Source organism: Chiloscyllium punctatum, chromosome 6 (genome assembly GCF_047496795.1).
Source record: "Chiloscyllium punctatum isolate Juve2018m chromosome 6, sChiPun1.3, whole genome shotgun sequence".
NCBI lineage: Eukaryota > Metazoa > Chordata > Chondrichthyes > Orectolobiformes > Hemiscylliidae > Chiloscyllium > Chiloscyllium punctatum.
Window position 1 is genome coordinate 59,300,758 of NC_092744.1, and position 18,737 is coordinate 59,319,494.

General features: G+C 37.3%; 1 protein-coding gene across 2 annotated transcripts in view; it reads right to left on the minus strand.

Annotated features, from left to right (window-relative positions):
- Positions 1–6,493: 6,493 nt before the first annotated feature.
- mfsd1 (major facilitator superfamily domain containing 1) overlaps positions 6,494–18,737 on the minus strand; it is a 55,701-nt gene continuing 43,457 nt past the window's right edge. The window contains exons 14-17 of one of the 2 annotated variants that reach the window (XM_072572736.1): positions 18,281–18,328; positions 18,135–18,195; positions 7,626–7,737; positions 6,494–7,064 (exon numbers count right to left, since the gene is read on the minus strand). In XM_072572736.1, the coding sequence (XP_072428837.1) occupies positions 7,005–7,064; positions 7,626–7,737; positions 18,135–18,195; positions 18,281–18,328 (281 nt within the window). In that variant the 3' untranslated portion in view covers positions 6,494–7,004. Of the gene's footprint in view, positions 7,065–7,625; positions 7,738–8,231; positions 9,079–18,134; positions 18,196–18,280; positions 18,329–18,737 lie in introns of those variants that run through there. The other variant, XM_072572738.1, reaches the window with a different exon arrangement.

The following is an 18,737-nucleotide window of genomic DNA, read 5'->3' on the forward strand; positions in this document are numbered from 1 at the left end:
ATTGGAGTCTTTTGCTATCATGTTCGTAATTAAACTCTTTGTGTTTCCACGCTCTTTTGATCACTGCCCAGTGTTTCCATGAGCCTTTGCTTTCCACACTCATGCATGGAAGTTACCAGAACCTCATGAGGTCCTTTCAAGTAAAGCCCTACGCTTGACTTTGCAAGTAGGACCCAATCGTTCCCAGGCCCTTTACAATGGTGCACCTGGAGAAAAATCAGTGAACAATAGCTTTGCCTTCTGCAATGTCCTGTTGCCATGAGGTTCCAAATGATCATTTAACACTGTACATGACCCCATCCAAGTAAAGAAGTCATTGTAACCTTTAGATCATGTATTTGTGAACTATACAAAAATATACCTACTGTCCGAGGGTATGTTGTTTCACTTTAGGGGCTTGCCTTTTCCATTAAATTTGAGATCTGTCTTAAACCTATTTTTAAAATCACTTTTGGAGACCAAAAAATGTTCAAGGTATCAGTTTGGTTAAAGTGCACATTGTTTGTCCACACCCAGTAACCGTTTTACATCAGGAGATAGTGTGTCTCAGGGATTTATGAATTTGTGTTCCTTGGGAGCTGACCATTTCAAATTGCTTCTCTAACTTTGCCGTACAAAGGTTAGAATCTAAAAATGTCCACCAAAACTATGGATGAAGCTTTAATGTGTTTTAATCTCAAAATTTCACTGTCATTCTTAAGCAGTAAACTTGAATTGTTAAATGTTAATAAATTCCTGCAGCTTCATTGCAGGATTTCAGATTAATCCCCAAGTCCTCATAACTTCAATTTTTTGGCCCTTTCATCACCTAAATGTTAGTTCCGACTTTCCAATTAGCAACATCCGAAGTTAAAATAAACTCCCTCTGGTCTTTTGAGAACTGCAGCAGAAACCAGAATCCTCATTCTTAAACTCTGCAACATGTTTTTAACCCATCCATCCAATCCCTCACAGATTTCATTATTACTCCAAACATATAAAATAAAATACAGACTCCTTTAATCCGAATCACAAGTTACCGTGCAAACACATCCATCAGGTGCACACTGTTTCACACAGTCAGAAGAGAATACACATGCCCTTAATGGGAAAAGAAAATATGAACAAGTACAATAGCAAGAAACTATCTCAAATCAGAAGATGCAAAATAAATATGAACAGAGGTAATAAATAACAAAGGGAAGATGACACTGGTTGTAGTAGTCCATAGCCATATGTTGGGACAGAGAACAATGAGGGCAAGTGTCAAAGGCAGTACATTTATCATGGGTGACTTTGATCCTCATGTAGATTGGGATAGTCAGATTTCATAGTCAGAATTCATAAAATGAATTAGAGACAGTTGTGAATCAAAACAGGCATAAGACTATTTTGGATCCAATGTGTAATAAGGCAGCTTTAATAAATGATCAAAGTTAATGATCCCCTCAGAAAGAATGACCATATAGTAGAATTTAGTATTCAGTTTGAGAGGATCAGAAACCTCTGTGCTAATCTTAAATAAGGATAGCTACAAAGGGATGAGCGCAGTGCTGGCTCAAGTAGATTGGGACAGGAGTTCAGTAGCAAAGATAGTTGCGGAAAATGGCAGATGTTTCAGGGAAGTTTTGGCTTATACCCAAGACAGATTCCAGTGAAGGAGGATGATTTCAGAGGGGAGATAAGAATCCAGGGTATAAAAATGAAATCTTCAAAGCAATCTTGACAAGCCAAAGGAACAAAAGTGGAAACGTCATGAAGACATGGTAGATTGGTTAGCAAAGTTAGGTAAAAGTGGACATTGTAGATGCTGGAGATTAGATTCAAGATGAGAGTGGTGCTGGAAAAGCACAGCGGCTCACACTGAAGGGTCCTGAGGCAGAAGATCTTTCAACCCCATGGCATCAATGTGACTTCACCAGTTTCCTCATTTCCCCCCTCTGCCCCCCCCAACCTTACCCCAGTTCCAACCTTCCAGCTCAGCACCATCCTCATGACCTATCCCACCTGTCAATCTGCCGTCTCACCTATCCACTCCACCCTCCTCTCTGACCTACCACCTTTACCCCCACCTCCATGCACCTATTGCACTCTCAGCTACCTTCACCCCAGCCCCACCACTCCCATTTATCTCTCCACCCCAGAGGCTCCCAGCCTCATTCCTGATGAAGGGCTTTTGCATGAAATGTCGATTTTCCTGCTCCTCAGATGTTGCTCGACCTGCTGTGCTTTTCCAGCACCATTCTAAGCTTGGTTAACAAGGAGAACTAACCATTTAGATATAAAAGTGGCTTGAAGGTAGAAAACAAAAGTGGTGGTGGAGAGTTGCTTTTAAGACTTGCGACCAGCTATGCACCACAAGGATCAGTGTTGGGTCCACTGCTTTTTATCAGTTATATAAATGACTTGGATGCGAATATAAGGAGGTATGGTTAGTAAGTTTGCAGACGACACCAAAATAGGTATTGTAGTGTACAGTGAAGGTTGTCTCAGAGTACAAAGGAACCTGGATCAGATGGGCCAAGCGTTTGGTAAAACTTGCCTTTGTTGGTCAGTGTATTGAGTATAGGAACTGGAAGATCTTGTTGCAATTGTACAGGACATTGGTTAGGCTACTTTTGGAATTCTAAGTTTAATTCTGGCATCCCTGTTATAGGAAAGATGTTGTGAAATTTTAAGGGGTTCAGACAAGATTGCCAAGGATGTTGCTAGGGCTAGAGGGCTTGAGCTTCAGGGGCAGGCTGCATAGGTTGGCACTCTTTTCCCAGAAGCATCAGAGGCTGAGGGGGTGACTTCACAGAAGTTTATGAAATCATGTGGGGCATGGATAGGTGAAGGTGATAAAAAGGACAACCTTTTCATGCAGAGGATAGTACATGCATGGAATGAACTGCCAGAGAAAGTGGTGGAGGCAAGTACAATAATAACATTCAAGAGTTTTTTTAAAATAATTAACAGTGTCAAAAGATACATTCAAATAGTGTAAGTGGAGTGTTGGTAGGCTGAATGACAAGTCTTTGCTGGTGATCAAAAGTATCAGATGGTGTGAGTAAAGTGTCAACAAAATAGGATGATGCTCGAGACAAACCATATGGCTGGAACAACATGATAGGTGTAAAAGTCACGTGTCAAAGGGCCTAACCAAAGTAACAAGCAATCAAAACTGTACAAACTAATGAGAGAGATAATAAGTTATCAAGGCAGGGTCAAAACAGAACAGTATAGAAGATTTTACAAAGAACAGTATGATGGCGTTACATGTACATGACATGAACTCAAAATCATGGTTGAGGCTGTCTTCATGGGTATCAGCTTCGGCTTGGTGATTCCACACTGTTGTGCAACTCAGTCAATTCTGTACCCGTGACACTCCACTCACTATTTGAATTTACCTTTTGATACTCTTAATTACCTGGAATTATCTTGCTACTATCTGTCTGCACATAATTCTGTTCCTGTCTGCTTCTCTCTACTTCACCTGACGAAGGAGTAGCACTCCAAAAGCTGGTGATTTCAAATAAATCTGTTGGACTATAACCTGGTGTTGTGACTTCTGACCTTGTCCACCCCAGTCCAGCACTGGCACCTTCCCATAACATTTAAAAAGCATTAGGGTGGGTATATGATTAGAAGGCGTACACAGGGTAATGGGCCAAATACTGGCAAATGGGACAAGATTAATTTAGGTACCTGGTTGGCATGGATAAAAGGGTCTGTTTCCAGGTGTACATCTCTATGATTCTATAAACCAACCACAGTTAACCAGGAAAGTTAAGGATAGTATCAGATTGAAAGAAAAAAAAATCAATGCAGCAAACATCAATGGTAAACCAGAGGGTTAGGAGAGTTTTAAAGACTAAACTCAAAAACAGAAAATAAAGTTTGATGGTAAGCTTGTCAGCAATATCAGGATGAACAGCAAAAGTTCTTTTAAACATGTAGAAAGGAAGCCAAAGTGAACACAGGCCCCTTAGTGAATGAGGTTGGGGAAATATAATGGAGAAATCAGAAAACGATAGGAAAGTTAATACTTTACATCAGTCTTCATAGTAGAAGGTATTAATTAGCATCCCAAAATACTAAATACAGTATTCAGGGGCAAAGTGAGGAGAGGAAATAATTACAATACTATCATTAGAGAAAAGTGCTAGGGAAACCACTGTGTCAAAAGACCAATAATTCCCCTGGACCTGATGGGATGCATCCTCAGACATTAAAAGGAAGTAGTCAGAGATAGTGGATGCACTGATCTTCCAGGAATCCTCAGAGTCTGAGCAAGTCCCAGAGGATGGTAAAACTGCCAAGTAACACTTTAAAAAAGGAACTAAAAGCAACCGAGAGGCAAGTTAGCTCAACAGCTATTACTAGGAAAACATTAGCATCTATTTTAAAGGATATAAACAATAGTTCATTTAGAAATACATATCAAGCAGAGTAATCGTGGCTTCATGAAGGGGACATGTCTGATAAATTGACTAGAATTCTTTGAGGTGACAACAAGGAGGATAAAGGGAAAAGCAGTGAATGTAATGTAGTTGGATTTTCAGAAAGTGTTTGATAAAGTGCCATACATTAAGCTACTTCAGATAAAAGCCATGGTGTTGGAGGTAGTGTACTAGCATGGATGGAAGATTGGATAACTAATAGAAGACAGAGTTAGGACAAGGCAAGTATTTTTGGAATGGCAACCTGTAACTAGTGGGTGTGCCATGGGAGTCAATGAAGGGGTCACAATTTTAAAAAATGTAATGACTTGGATGGAGAAAGTGAATGAACCAGAGAAGGTTCACTAGGCAGAAACCAGGTATGGAGGGAGACACTAATGAGAGGTTGAGTAAATTGGGCCGATAGTCAATGCAGTTTAGGAGAATGAGGGGTGATCTTATTGAAACATACAAGATTCTTTGAGAAAGTTTAAGGTAGATAAGGAAAAGTGGTTTCCCTTCGTAGGAGTGTCTGGGATCAGAGGGTATAATCTCAAAATAATCACATTCAAGACAGAAATGTGGAATTTCTTCTGAGGTTGGTGAACCCACAGAATTCTTTACCAGAGGGATGATGGACTGGGTCATTAAATATATTCAAGACTGAGATAGATTTTTAATTACTAAGGGAATCAAGGGTTATGGAGAAAAAGCAGGAAGCTGGAGTTGAGATTATCAGATCGGCTATGATCTCATTGAATGGAGGAGTAAATTTGATGAGCTGAATGGCCTCCTTCTGCTGTGTCTTATGGTCACGTTACAATTATCTGCTTTGAAACTACATATAAATAGATCACAGTCTGTGTAAACCACTTAAGTTATAAAGACACCAGCCTGCAACCTACACAATTGCAGGAGCTGCTTGCCCAGACTGCTCTTCTCATCCCAGAAAGAAAAAAAAAGTTGTTTCAACACAGATTCATCAGCAGCCTGTCACAGTTAGTCTTTGACAAGTAAGCTGAACTAATTGATGTGGCCTCTTTGGAGACGCCAATAGGCCATGATGCCCAGGACTCTACTTCATCCCAAATCTAACTAACTGGCTCCAGTTTTCATCCTGCTGTTTGCCCTTAGCGTGAAGCCAACAGCCAGATTGCTTTCACCTGCCTGTCTTCAGCAACTGTCCTCCCAAAATTTGTACAACCCAGACAGATAGTACTAGCACAGAGAGTAGTAAGCTAATCAGTGAAGTCAGAGTAAGGGAGAAAATATGTCTAACCTACGTGCAGGCTAACAATACCATGTCTACATCTCAACAACTCCTCTAAATCCCTTAATTTTTGTGCTGATAAATTGATTGTTTGACGTAGTTATCGATGAGTAATACCATCTGCAAAGTGAATATCAGAAAGGTAAGCCATAATCTTGCGATCTTACTCCCTCCCAAAGAATTCTGACACTTAAGCTGTCTGAAACTTAGAATTAAACTTAAATCCTCTCAGACCATGCCGATTTATCACATGTTGCCATCTCTATAACAGGCTGCCTTGAATCCTACCACAACATGTCTACTATATAGCTTAAGCTCTACACTGTACTTAAATGTCATATTTGCTCCAACTTTCAAAAACTAGGTAAAGTCACCTTAGTCTCAGAGGAGCTTAGGGGTGCTGTCGTTAGAGAAATGGATGACTGGTAGTGTGTTTCACCAGAGGGTCACCAGATCTCAGGCAAAGGGCAAGATTGAGAAGGTGAGATCTTCACGGTGATCTCAGGTGATGTGGCAATACTCTGCTATTACAAACCAGCTATTCAGCCACCTGAGCAGACCAATCCCTCCAAAAACTACAACCTTGTCCAAAACTGCCATCTGTATCCTGCCCCATACTTGGTCATGATCATATGCTTGCTGATTGACAAATACAGCATTAAATTTAAAATCCACAACTTTGAGTCCCTTATCAACATTACTCCAGCATTCTGTGATCTGTGCTTAGAAGGTAAATGCATCTAATGTCCTCCACTGAGCTTCACAATTAATTACAAATAATCATCCCTTATCTAGCATTAAAGAAGCCATGTTTAAAAGATTTAATTTTACAAAAACTTTATTCAATTAAAAACGGTCATTTACAGTGAATGTGCAATTTTGGGCATGTTGATAAAACACGCTGGAAGACTGAACAAAATTTGCATATTCGCTCAAAGAACGGAGTTCAACTGCAGTTTTAATGATAATTACAGTCCAAATTGTAAAGTGAAAATTTATGGGCAGCGTAAACTATCCAAATTGGAAAAGTGGAATTTTCCACACCTTCAAGTTTGTTGACACATGGACATTTTTGGTTGTTCAAATTTCTGAATTTCATGTTCTAATTCAAGTAAAACATTAGCATTTATACAGATAAAATACAAATTTTAAATATTGAAACCTTGATCTTTACCCAAGTGAAAAACATGTACAAAATAAAATTTTATGATAGTGTCAATGATTCTTCCAATATAAAAAGTACAGCAAGAGATTTCTTCCAGTTTCTTTTTATCAGCTTCATAATTCTGAAAGTTTAAAATGGTAGTAATTTTCTGAGCATATCATCCAAGTCATTTGAGTACACTCCTATATGCCAGTGCAGATACATGGACGCTGTAATTCTCTGGTAGCTGCAAGAGGAACAGAAGGAATATTTGGAATGATCCCTCTACATCATTCAAGCAACATACTGAATAGCAGATTCACAAAAAAAAATCTAACTTTCAGCACTAGCATTGACAGCAAATCAGCAATAGTATTAAGCAAAACAGTATTCAACAGCAAGGCAGGGCATTGCCAATTCTGGATGTCAAATTCTTGTTAGAGGAATCAATTTATTCCAGGGTCAAAACTTTTCATTTCACACTCATCAGGACTAGGTCATAAGCAGCTGAATGGAGATCTAGTCCTAATGATTACAAAAAGGTTCAACATCTTGTCTCTTTTTAGCAATGTTTGAAGTTCCGTATTACATCCTTCATTTTTTACTCAGGGTACTAAGTCCCTAACTACCAGTTTATTCATGAGTTTGTGGTAAATACTGAAGATACCACGATTGAAGATAATTATAATAAAGGCGAACACTAAGAAGCGTTCACTATTCCTTTACATTTGGTTTGATGTCAATGCTATTTTATGAAAGAGAATCTATTTTGCTTAGTTTACTTGATAGCACCATAAGGTTCCCTTACTTGTGCACCAAGTCTGGAAAGGTATCTATTCCTTACTGCAAAAGAACTCATTGGTTGAATTTTAGCTAAGTCCTCCACTTGTTGTTGACGAATGCGTTCTGCTTTCTCAGCCCTGCGGAACAAAAATAAATTAAGAAAAACACTTTGGTTCAAAGCCTAACACACTAATAACCAAACAAAAATGTCAAGTATTTATCACTAAATGTATTAAGTGATCAGCTGAGCTCACTAGTTCTTTGTATTTTCTTTTTACATGTTGTGCAGATGCTAAGTACATATTTTCAACGCACATTTCCTAGGACCTAAGTGGTACCTAAAGTTCAGATAACTCTGGCCTATTTGCACCTATTTCTTTTTCAATGATCTAGCCTTTAAATTGTGCGCATGCACGTTTGAGAGATACTTCCTGTACTCTTGATTCATTCGTAAATAAATCCAAGAGTTGCCCAATCCTCAAGATCTATACTTTAATGAGAACATGAATTAAACCTGATGCCATCCACAAACATTTGGACACTCCTGTGTTAGGAATAAGTTTAAGGAAAAGACATGCAGTATTTTTAGCATATTTTTGTTTACAAAGGAAAAGAGATATAGGTAAACGAATACATATTTCCATTTATTCGAGAGAGAACTTGGTTCAGCATACAAAAGGTTTCACATGGACTTAAATACATCAGATTTTGATTTAAGTTTCATTTTCAGTTGAAAGAAAGTCTTTAATGATCCAAAAATCAATTCTACTTGCGTATCAGAACAATAAATTTGCAGTTAACAGTAAATATAAAAATGTACTGGCCAGCAGTCTTGCATTACTCAATGGAATATGAGATTGTTTAAAACAATGTATCACTCTCACAACCATTCCAATTATTTCACCGACAGCTTCTATTTTTTAAAGAATAAAGTGTTATTCAAGTGTTTTAGGAAACAATGCATGGTTTTAGTAGTAAGCAACAGTTTCTATTATGAAATCTAAGATCAATCAGTTCCCAATATAATTCTACCTTCATCAGTATTAGCACACAAGCCTAAAATTATCGCTACACAAGAGGTTACCACGTATGACATTGAAATCGGAAAACTTACCCACTCGTGGAATACTAGCTCAAAAGTCAAAAGAACTAGATATCACAGGATGTGCTCCAGATGTAACATTTCACAACTATTCAAATTATTCTAAATTTGAGCTCATAGTTCCCATTTAAATGTGAGAAAATACACTATTAACATTTGACAATCCCAAAATATTACAAATACATATTTTAATGCTGTCTTTGCTACCCATTTGGCAATGTTACAATTGATTACAAACAAATTAATTGAAGACTACTAATAAGTGCTTTCCACCCCCTCTTCCAAAATCTGAAAGTATATTTATATATTCTTCAAGATGATGTTTTGATGATAGGTTGTGTAGTTCTGGCCGAGAGCTGCTAGTCCTAATTCTCATCTGTAAAAAATTGTGGTGACAGTTACTGTTATGAATTCAGCAACATGGAATAATGAACACTAAAATGACCATTCTTGGGTTTCCATTCCAGTGTAACTGCTTTTCTGTGCCACTAATCATGTGCTACAACTAATCACAGTGTTAAACTTTGCTAAAGCAGTATAATTTAGAGATCATTTTTACCTGAGTTTTGATTTGTTAAAAAGTTTGTATGCACACATCCAAAAGCCATCCAACAAAAACAAGAGGTTGAAGAAATCACTGAAGGTAGTACGACATAACAGTCTCCTGTGCACAGTGATTGATTCTGACTGGATTTGAAGTAAACATGCAGCAATATTTATCTTAGTGAAAGAAAGACGAGAAACTATTCAGTTTCAAAAGGGCTGACAAGTTTCTACAAAAACCACATTACATAGTGATCATGATTTAAAGACGGGTCTACTCAAAGTGATTGTAGGTATTAAAAATAGGTAGGTCTGGATGATTTCACGGGTCATTATGCAGTCTTTCCACTTATGTTACAAGCCCAGTTCCAAATAAGTATATCTACAAAGGCAGTCAATTGCATCCATGAAGATGCAAAGTTGGGAGGTATTTGGAAAGAATGAAGGAATAGTGTAGGAAAATACCATCACAGAAAATAAAAATGAAATCTACAAAGAAAAAATAACAAGATAATCTAGTTAAGAGACTGTATCCTAAGTCTTGATTAGAAATATTAGAAACATTGGGAGGTAAAACACCATATGGCAAGGAGAGAGAATTTCAACTTTGGCCACACTGTTTTGTGCCCATTAAATGGATATTAGGTGTCCAAATTTCATACTTCAATTTGTTCAGTTAATCTAGACCAGAGAAGCACTCTGGGAAATCTCCAATAAGGGTGCCCAAATGAAGCAGGAGCACTCTTCAAAAGGCTGGCACAATAATTGCAGTTTTCTGTCACTGAGCATTTGTCTGGATCCAATCTGCTGGCTAGTTCTATCCAGGAGTCATTTGATATCTCAACTTTCAAATCTACACCTGTATGCCTACATCATATGCAGAGCAGAGCCTGTTGGCAGTATTTAAAATGTATTAAGCCAAATTTGGTTCTGGCTCAGATTTGCATTAAATGGTAAATACAGCTGTCAGTCTGCCAACTTCAGAATCATTTTGGATTAAATTAATATCACAGCCAAAGTTTTTGTATCTTATTACAAACTCAGGGGACACAGCAAAAAGAACCAAGAAATATAATAGGAAAGAGGGGAGACTATTCTTTTCTTGCACCCAAACCAGAGGTGCAAAATCAGACAGGCAGAAAAGTAGTATTTCTTTTTGAAAATCTTTAAAAAAATGATATCTCTCAAACACCCAAATCAAGCTTTTTAACAACAAGTGGCAATGGAAAATAAAAATAATGCCAAAAAGGTTGGCTGAAGCTAACCTGGAAATGGGACCAAACACCCTTGGCATATGCCATCTTTACCAGTTCCATAAAGGAATTTGAAAACTCACTTTAAACTTTCCATTATTCAGGAAGGGATTCATTAAACAAGCCACACATTGAAAGATTTATGGTGCTCAAGACTAGGTTATAAAAGATTTCAATTAAATAAGTTTAGTAGGACAATTACGGATTACCCCTAATGGGACAATTGTTGGCAAGTTGCACATGAAATTGAATTTTGTATTTTTTTTTAACCATTAGAACTGGCAGGCTTATAAAAGAATTTGTGGTTTCTCTTTCCTCTTGAAGGCAAAATCTGAGAACACTGGGGAGAAAGCTTTCCCTACATCCAAATCACACTACAGACCAAGACCATCAACACTGAGGGGAAAAGGAGAAAAATATTAACTTTGACATCTCTCTTCAGAGCGGAAAATTTGAAAACTCAAATCTGATGTTTCCTTGCAAATCAGAAACTGAATAAACTATCAAATGGGAACCTTCAAACACAGTAGAAATCACCAATGATTTCCAAAGAGCACAAGCATCAATGTCATTGAGTTCTAGAATACCTGCAACTATATCAGTTGTTAACTGACTTCTTGGTGTCGTACCAAGTTAGTCAACAACATGAGAACACAATGAAGGGAGATGAATTGAGAACTGTCAAAAGGACAGAAAACAATAGGAATAAATAGGTCATTATCAGGATGGGATGCTGTAATTAGCTGGGGGAAAAGTGAGGACTGCAAATGCTGAAGATCAGAGTTGAACAGTGCAGTGCCAGAAAGCAGTGGTCAGGCAGCTTCAGAGTAGGAGAATCGACGTTTCGAGCATATGCTCTTCATCAGAAATGAATGCAAGATCAGTGCTTGGGCCCCAGTTATTCATCATAACCACCCCCTGCAAACAAGTTTTATGGATTTGAATGTAGGAAACAAGTGCAATATTTCCAAACTCGTTAATGACAAAACTAGGTGAGAATATGTGGGCTGTGCAAAGAGGCTTCAAGCTGATTTAGAATATAATGTGGATAAGTGTACGGTTATTTTTGTTTCAAGTTTTAAAAAAGGCAATTGGGCCAACATTCTCTCAAGTTAAGAATGAGAGGAGATCTAATTGAAACATGTTAACTTTTATAGGCTTAACAGGGTAGATCCAGGAAGGAAGGTTCCCAAGGCATGGGATTGATGGTCTCAAACCAGGTGACAATAGAGCTAGGCTTACAACAGAGATAGAGAAATTTCTTTAAACTCTTGGGCGATGACTCTCATACACATTAAGCATATTTAAGACCGGTGAGATAGTTTGCTTGACATTGAATCCATGAAGGATATAGACATTATCATGGCATACGTTCTACTCCATTAAAGTTTCCTGCATAGAGTTGAATGGTGGTACAGGCTCAAGGGACAAAGTGGCCTCCTCCTGTTTGTCCTGTGTCTCTGTTCCATAATGAGGGACTGTTATAATTTGTAAATTAATTTTTTGTGGTCTCCAAGGCATGGCACTTGCCCAGCTCAAGAGGTTAAACTAATGGAAAAACCTATTTTATAGAGGGAAACTGCAGCTATTAAGGATGTTAACTTTATAACAGAGCAGAACTCAAAATTTAATAGTGACAAGCTAACAAATGTCACAATTTGAGATGTGCATAATAAAGTGGCTGGACATTCAAATTTTCCACCTTTAATCTCTTTCATGAAAGAAAGATTGTTTACATTTAATGGCTCTTTTGCATTCTTCTGGTCTTTGGGATCCTCCATTACTTTACAAACAAAACATATCTGAGGAAAGGCATAGTCTGACACAAATATGAAATTAAGGCCCATAGCCTTTGCAGTATCAAATACCTCTAGTTGTTTCTTAATGTGGAGTCAATCAAATTGGCTAATAACAATGATTGGCTAAGGAGCTCTGAAGGAACTGGAGACAGATCTTCCACTTGACACTTCTAGCTGAAGATCATTGTAAATGCTCTGGCCTGGTCTTTTGCACTGATGTGCTAGACTACCTCAGCAAGGATGGGGATATTTGAGCAGTTGTATAATTGTCCACTACAATTCACAACTGGATGTAGTACAACTGCAGAACTTAGATCTGATCCTTTGTGTTATATCTTAGCCTTGTCTATCACTTTTTGCTTTTACTGTTTGGCATGGAAGTAGTCCTAATTTGTATCTTCACCTGACTGATACCTCAGTTTACAGGTATGCCTGGTTCTGCTCCAAGCATTGCTATCCTTCAAATCATTAAACCAGGATTGATCCTCTGACAATGGTCTCAGTCATCATTAAACTTTTAATTCCAGATTTTGCTGACTTTGAATTCCACCATCTGGTGTGATATGATTCAAACTCCAGTCCCCAGAATATTACCTGATTCTCCAGATTAATAATTTAGTGACAATACTCTTATGCCATTACCCCCCTCAAATATGTGAAATATAATTAGTAATTAAATATTTAAGAAATATAATCTACTCATCGCAAGTGCTCCCTAGGTTGAGGGAGAAGACGGTGGTGCAGGACAGAGGCTCCCATTTTGTCTCAAATGTCTTGAAGAGGAATAAACAAACTTCCCAAATGCTTCAATATTTGGCTAGCTCCTTATCAGAAAGGAAAACAATGGTCTTATTTTATAGGATAGCATTAAAACTTGAGAAATTAATAACCTACATTACATTTGACGCAATTCCATAAATTTATACTGTTGGTATGGTGTTTATTATTTTGCCTAAATTGACACACTAATTGGCTATAATCATTTACAAGGAAGGGGATGACTGACTTCGTGCTGCTCAGCAACATCAGGACAACATCTTAATAGGAGTCATGACTGTCAAACAGCTCTACAACTCAGATTTTTTTCAACTGTTTACAAAGTCTGTTCAAACACAAACCAATTTCAACAGATTAAGTTTCTGAACAGTCTTACAGAAAACCAGCTGCAGTGCGTCTGGACAGCTAAAAACAGCTGGAAATTTTTCTGAAATCAAAGCACTCCGTCAAATGGTTTGGCTAGAGTGCAGTTTGGAAAAGCTGCATGAGATCACAATCCAAAACCTGACCAATCAGAATCAAGCAACTGCTTCAGACCTAAAGCAAAGAAAATCATCTCTGAACCAGGAGAATGATCCATAGCATTTGATTCCTTTCAACTAAATTAATTGCTAAGAATGATCAATTAGCTTTTATGCAGTAGTTCTTGCATTCAGATGCAGAAGGAACTGGAAGAAAACACCAAGCAGAAAAAGCAATGCTTACCTATTTTTTAAAAATGCACTTGAGTGTGAAAAGTTTGAGAAACAGTACATAAATAAGACTACTTGCCACTATTTCTCAGTGGCTAGCACAGCCAATCTTCAAACTGTGGTCTTTGTTAAACAAGTCTAAACTTGGGTGGGTGTTGAGATACTTGGCACCACAGAGCAAAGCATATCAGCAGCTCCTATTTGCCATCCTAGATTGGGTTTATTTGCAGATTAATCACTTATTATACCTGTCAATTACTCCAAGTTTGAACAGGGATGGACTGGCAACAGAAAGAATCTTAAAACAATTCATCAGATTATAGATCAAACATTCTTAGCCACTGGCATTTGAAGAGGAAAGGACCACGCTATCATCTAGCAGTTGATCTATCGATTGGATTCATGGTGACTCAGTGGTTAGCACTGCTTTCTCACAGCACCAGGGACCTGGGTTTGAATTCAGCCTCAGGCGACTGTCTGTGTGGAATTTGCACATTCTGTGTCTGCGTGGGTTTCCTCTGGGTGCTCCAGTTTCCTCCCACAATCCAAAGATGTGCAGGTTAGGTGAATTGGCCATGCTAAATTGCCCATAGTGTTAACTGCATTGGACAGGGGTAAATATAGGGTAGAGGAATCGGTCTGGGGGAGTTACTCTTCGGAGGGTCAGGATTGTTTCCATACAGTAGGGAAACAAACCTTAAAAAAAAGTAGAAGGAGAATATGTGGAAGCTGTAGCTAAATTTCTGTTCAGATATTGAACAAATCTTCTTAGATACATACTTCATTACTTTTTTTGTAATGAAAATTTTTAACCAAACCTATCTATATCACTGATTGAAGAACCAGGAACTACAACATTCTTTTACTATACCTATTTGTTTCATTACAGTAATATACAAATAGGAAGTAAATATTACTAACAGCCAATTCACCTAAAAGAATAACATTCTTAATAGTCTTTCCCAATTCCAGTGACCACAGACTGCACCACTATTTATTTTAAACAGTGGGATTAGTTAGCTCAGTTGGCCAGCGTGTGGTTCACAATAACTTTAATACAGAATGGATTTGGTCTCAGAGATAGGATTGAGACGTACCTTTTGCCCTGCCTCAAAATGGAAGGCAATGGCAAATTATCACTAAGGGCAGACAAGAAACAGGTCAACAACAGATAATGAACTAGGGACCTGTTTTTGGGAAGGGCGCACAAGTAATGCCATTGATGGCAGCACCCAGGATAGAAAAACAAAGTCTAATATAAAACATTAGATTTAGTCTAAACAGGTAACAAGCTCATTCAATTTTAGAAAAGCATTGGAAGCCAAGTTGACAAATTAAATGCATACGTCAAGAGTACAGTAGTTTGCTACTTAATCTTTTAACCAGGACAGTTCATCAAGCAAAAAGCTTAACAAAATGGCATAGCTCAAGTTACACATAAGAATAGACAAAAAGTAAGCAAAGTTAATACTGCTTTCACAATGAAAATTAGTTTCTATACAAATGAGATTTTCAAATATATGCAGCATTTTTATTCTGACATTTGAAGTTCTGAATATTTCACTCTGAAGAAAACAGAGGAAAGTTGTTGTTCTGAAGATTGATACCGGTGAAATTCATTAATTTTCTTGCACAGAAATGAGGCCAATGTTTACGTGCAGTATCATTAAGTACAAATCATGAACCAACTTTAGTGGATTTTAAATGAAAAACAAATCTTCACTAATTGTTTTATGGTCTTGCAAAATCTTTCTGTGCTACTTCCACAGCAAGTTCAATGTTCTAATACTGGATTGAATCCCATCAAGGAGGTCATTAAAATAATCAAAAATATGAAGAATTAAAACAAAGATATCTTCCCAAATTGTCAACATTCTATTTTTCACCATAAAAATATTTAAATATTTAAATATTAATTAACTAGTTCCCCAACAAAACAATATGGTAACCATATTTCAATCAACAATCTTCTTACTTAAGTTATGTAACAGCATCAGAAGTAGTTCAGAAGAGGGTCACTCAACTGATTCCTGGGATAAGGGGTCATTGGAATATTAGAACAATTGAGCCTCCACAAATTGTAGTTTATAAGATTGAGGAGTGATCTTATTGAATGATACAAGATCATAGGGAAAATTGACAGGATGCTGAGAGCGGTTTCTCTTTTGTGTTCCCTTTTGGGGAATTCTAGAAATGAGGAAATATTTTAAAAATTAGGGGTCCATTTAAGATGCAGATAAGAATTCTTTCTCCCTTCCCCGCACAGATGTCTGTGGAATTCTTTTCCTCAGAGTGCAGTGTAGGCAGGGCCATTGAATACTTTTTGGGCTGAGGTAGATAAGATCCTTAATTGAGAAGGGAGACAAAGGGTTTAGGAATTAGATAGGAAAATGAAATTGAAGCCATAATTAGGTCAAATGACAAAGGAGGCTCAAGCAGACAAATGGCCTACCCCTGTTTCTGTTGCACATATGTAAAACTTGAGTGGAATACTCTGAATAATAGACTTTCCCAAGATCCTGTTTATGTGGAACAACCAGAAGAGCCAATTTGATGAGTTGGAGATACCAGTGTTGGGACTGAGGTGTACAAAGGTAAAAATCACTTAACACCAAGTTATAGTCCAACAGGTTTAATTGGAAGCACTAGCTTTCAGAGCGCTATTCCTTCATCAGGTGGTAGTGAAGGACCAGTGCTTCTAACTAAACCTGTTGGACTATAACCTGGTGTTGTGATTTTCAATTTGATGAGTGCACACTACCATTGTACAAGAATAGTACCCATCACCTTATTGTACTGAGGATTTCAACAATAGTTTTACCAAAAAAAAATCATGCATTGTTCTAAACAGAATCGAAAGAGGTCATTAGTTGTCTCTTATCATTTCAGATATCCCTTTATATAGGCTTTTGGTTGCCAAAATTGACAGATATGGGAGAATTCGCTTATACACAATAGAATTCAGATTTTCCAATGCATTAGCCTATAGCTGAGGTTGCTACCATTGACATGAAGTAGTTTGAAACTGTAAAACTGAACTGCCCATTTACAGCCAACAAGAATAGAGTACAAAGTGCAAAGTTCTCAACAGGTTACTGTTTCTTGTTGATTCTACCTACATTCATTTTTATGTGAGTCGTGACAACCAATAAAGTGAAACAACAATGATGCTAGCATTTTTCTTCACCCAAATATACCTGCTTGGTATCTAATCATGTATTAAAGTTTAAGGCTTTTTATAAAATCTCAGCTTATGCAAATAAAGTTCTACATTCAATCTTGCTCACATTAAAAGTTATTAAACATATGCCAGAAGGATGACTGAGTAGTGACCACAAATTTGGTAACAGCCAAGATTTGATTTGGGAATCATGTTTACTTTATCCCTACAAATCAAGATTTCCAACAGCTACACTAATTGCATTGGAAACGAGAAATTTCCATTCCACAGGCTTTTAAAATTAGATCACTGTTCAAAGCACTTCTTATAAATGCTACACAAACTGGTACTTCAGCAGCATTAGAATTATTTACATGTTGAGTTTCATTGGAATATAGTTTAACTGAATGCCTTATGAAGGTTTCACTGTTCAAAAACAAACCTAAGCTAAGAGCCAAGATCCATCACGTAGGGCAAAATCAAACTAAGTCAGCATGTGGATAAGCAAATACAGAAAACTGTTTTCTTTACTGAATCTTACATTTTAAAAATTATTCTTTCATGAGATGTGGGTGTCAACAGCAAGGTCAGTTTTGGTTGCCCATCCCTGATTTGCTGTTGAAATGAGCTGCTGCTAGACAACATTAAAAAGCATTTAAGCCTCCACTTAAGATGTGGATCTGGATTGTCATGTAGGATAGACCAAGATAACAGCTTTCTTTCTGAAAGGTGATGATCTGTGTATTGGCTGAGATGTTACTGACTGACTATGGTTTTCTCCTATGAGACGAGATTTCAATTCCAGAATGTTTAATTAATTTAAATTCCACCAGCTGTCATGATGGGATTTTTAACCCAGGATCCGAAGGAATAGCCTTCGCCCCTGGCTTACGAAAACAGTGACATTACCACTGTCACAGGTCTCCCATGTTGAACACCATTTCCTAAATTAATAGGAAGCTTTGGATATTATGATTGATAAAAGATTGTATCAGTCTGCAATGATTTATTTTTCTTGCCTTCCTCCACATCAAAAAATTATTTATCTTCAAATTCATACATCCAAGTAGTTGGTACTATCACTTAAGAATTAATTGAATCACAACTCCATTTGTAACATTATTCACTAAATTTCCTACTAATTAACTCCTAGGTGTTATATGGCCAGATCTGAATTTTAAGACCTCATCCAAAATATGAGTACTTACTCTGCTGCAGCAACAGCTTGGAGTTTTGAACGCTTCCATGCAGTCACATTGAGATCACCTTCTAAAAAGTTGAAAGCAAAGTGTATTATGAACAATTTTGGCAGCACTTTGAAATAGGAGGTAAAGAAAAAATTTTATATTCATACCAGTCAACAGGTCCACAAAGTAGAGCATTACAACAGATATCAGTGCCCCTAGAAGATAAAAACAACCTATAATTAAAGCCTGACAATTATGTGACAGCAAACTGAAATGAATCAAAACTAAAGGCAAATTTAGTTCAGGAATTCAGTTTTCACTGCAGTGAGAAAAGAATAATTAGGATATAATATACTGATCTTGGTATAGGTGGAAATTAACAATGCACGAAATACCTTCTCAAAATACATTTTGCTTTGTTTTGTGAAAAAAGCTACCATTTAACAACTTATTCAGGGTGGTGGAAGCAAGGTTGAAACAACTGTTCACACCATTTAAGAGGATTTAAGGCACAAGCACTGAAAAAGATGTAGTAATGTCTCAATAACACTAACACTCAGTCTTGTCTTTGAACCTTCAAAATATAAGGAAATGAATTCAATTTGTATTAACTTGACATCCAGG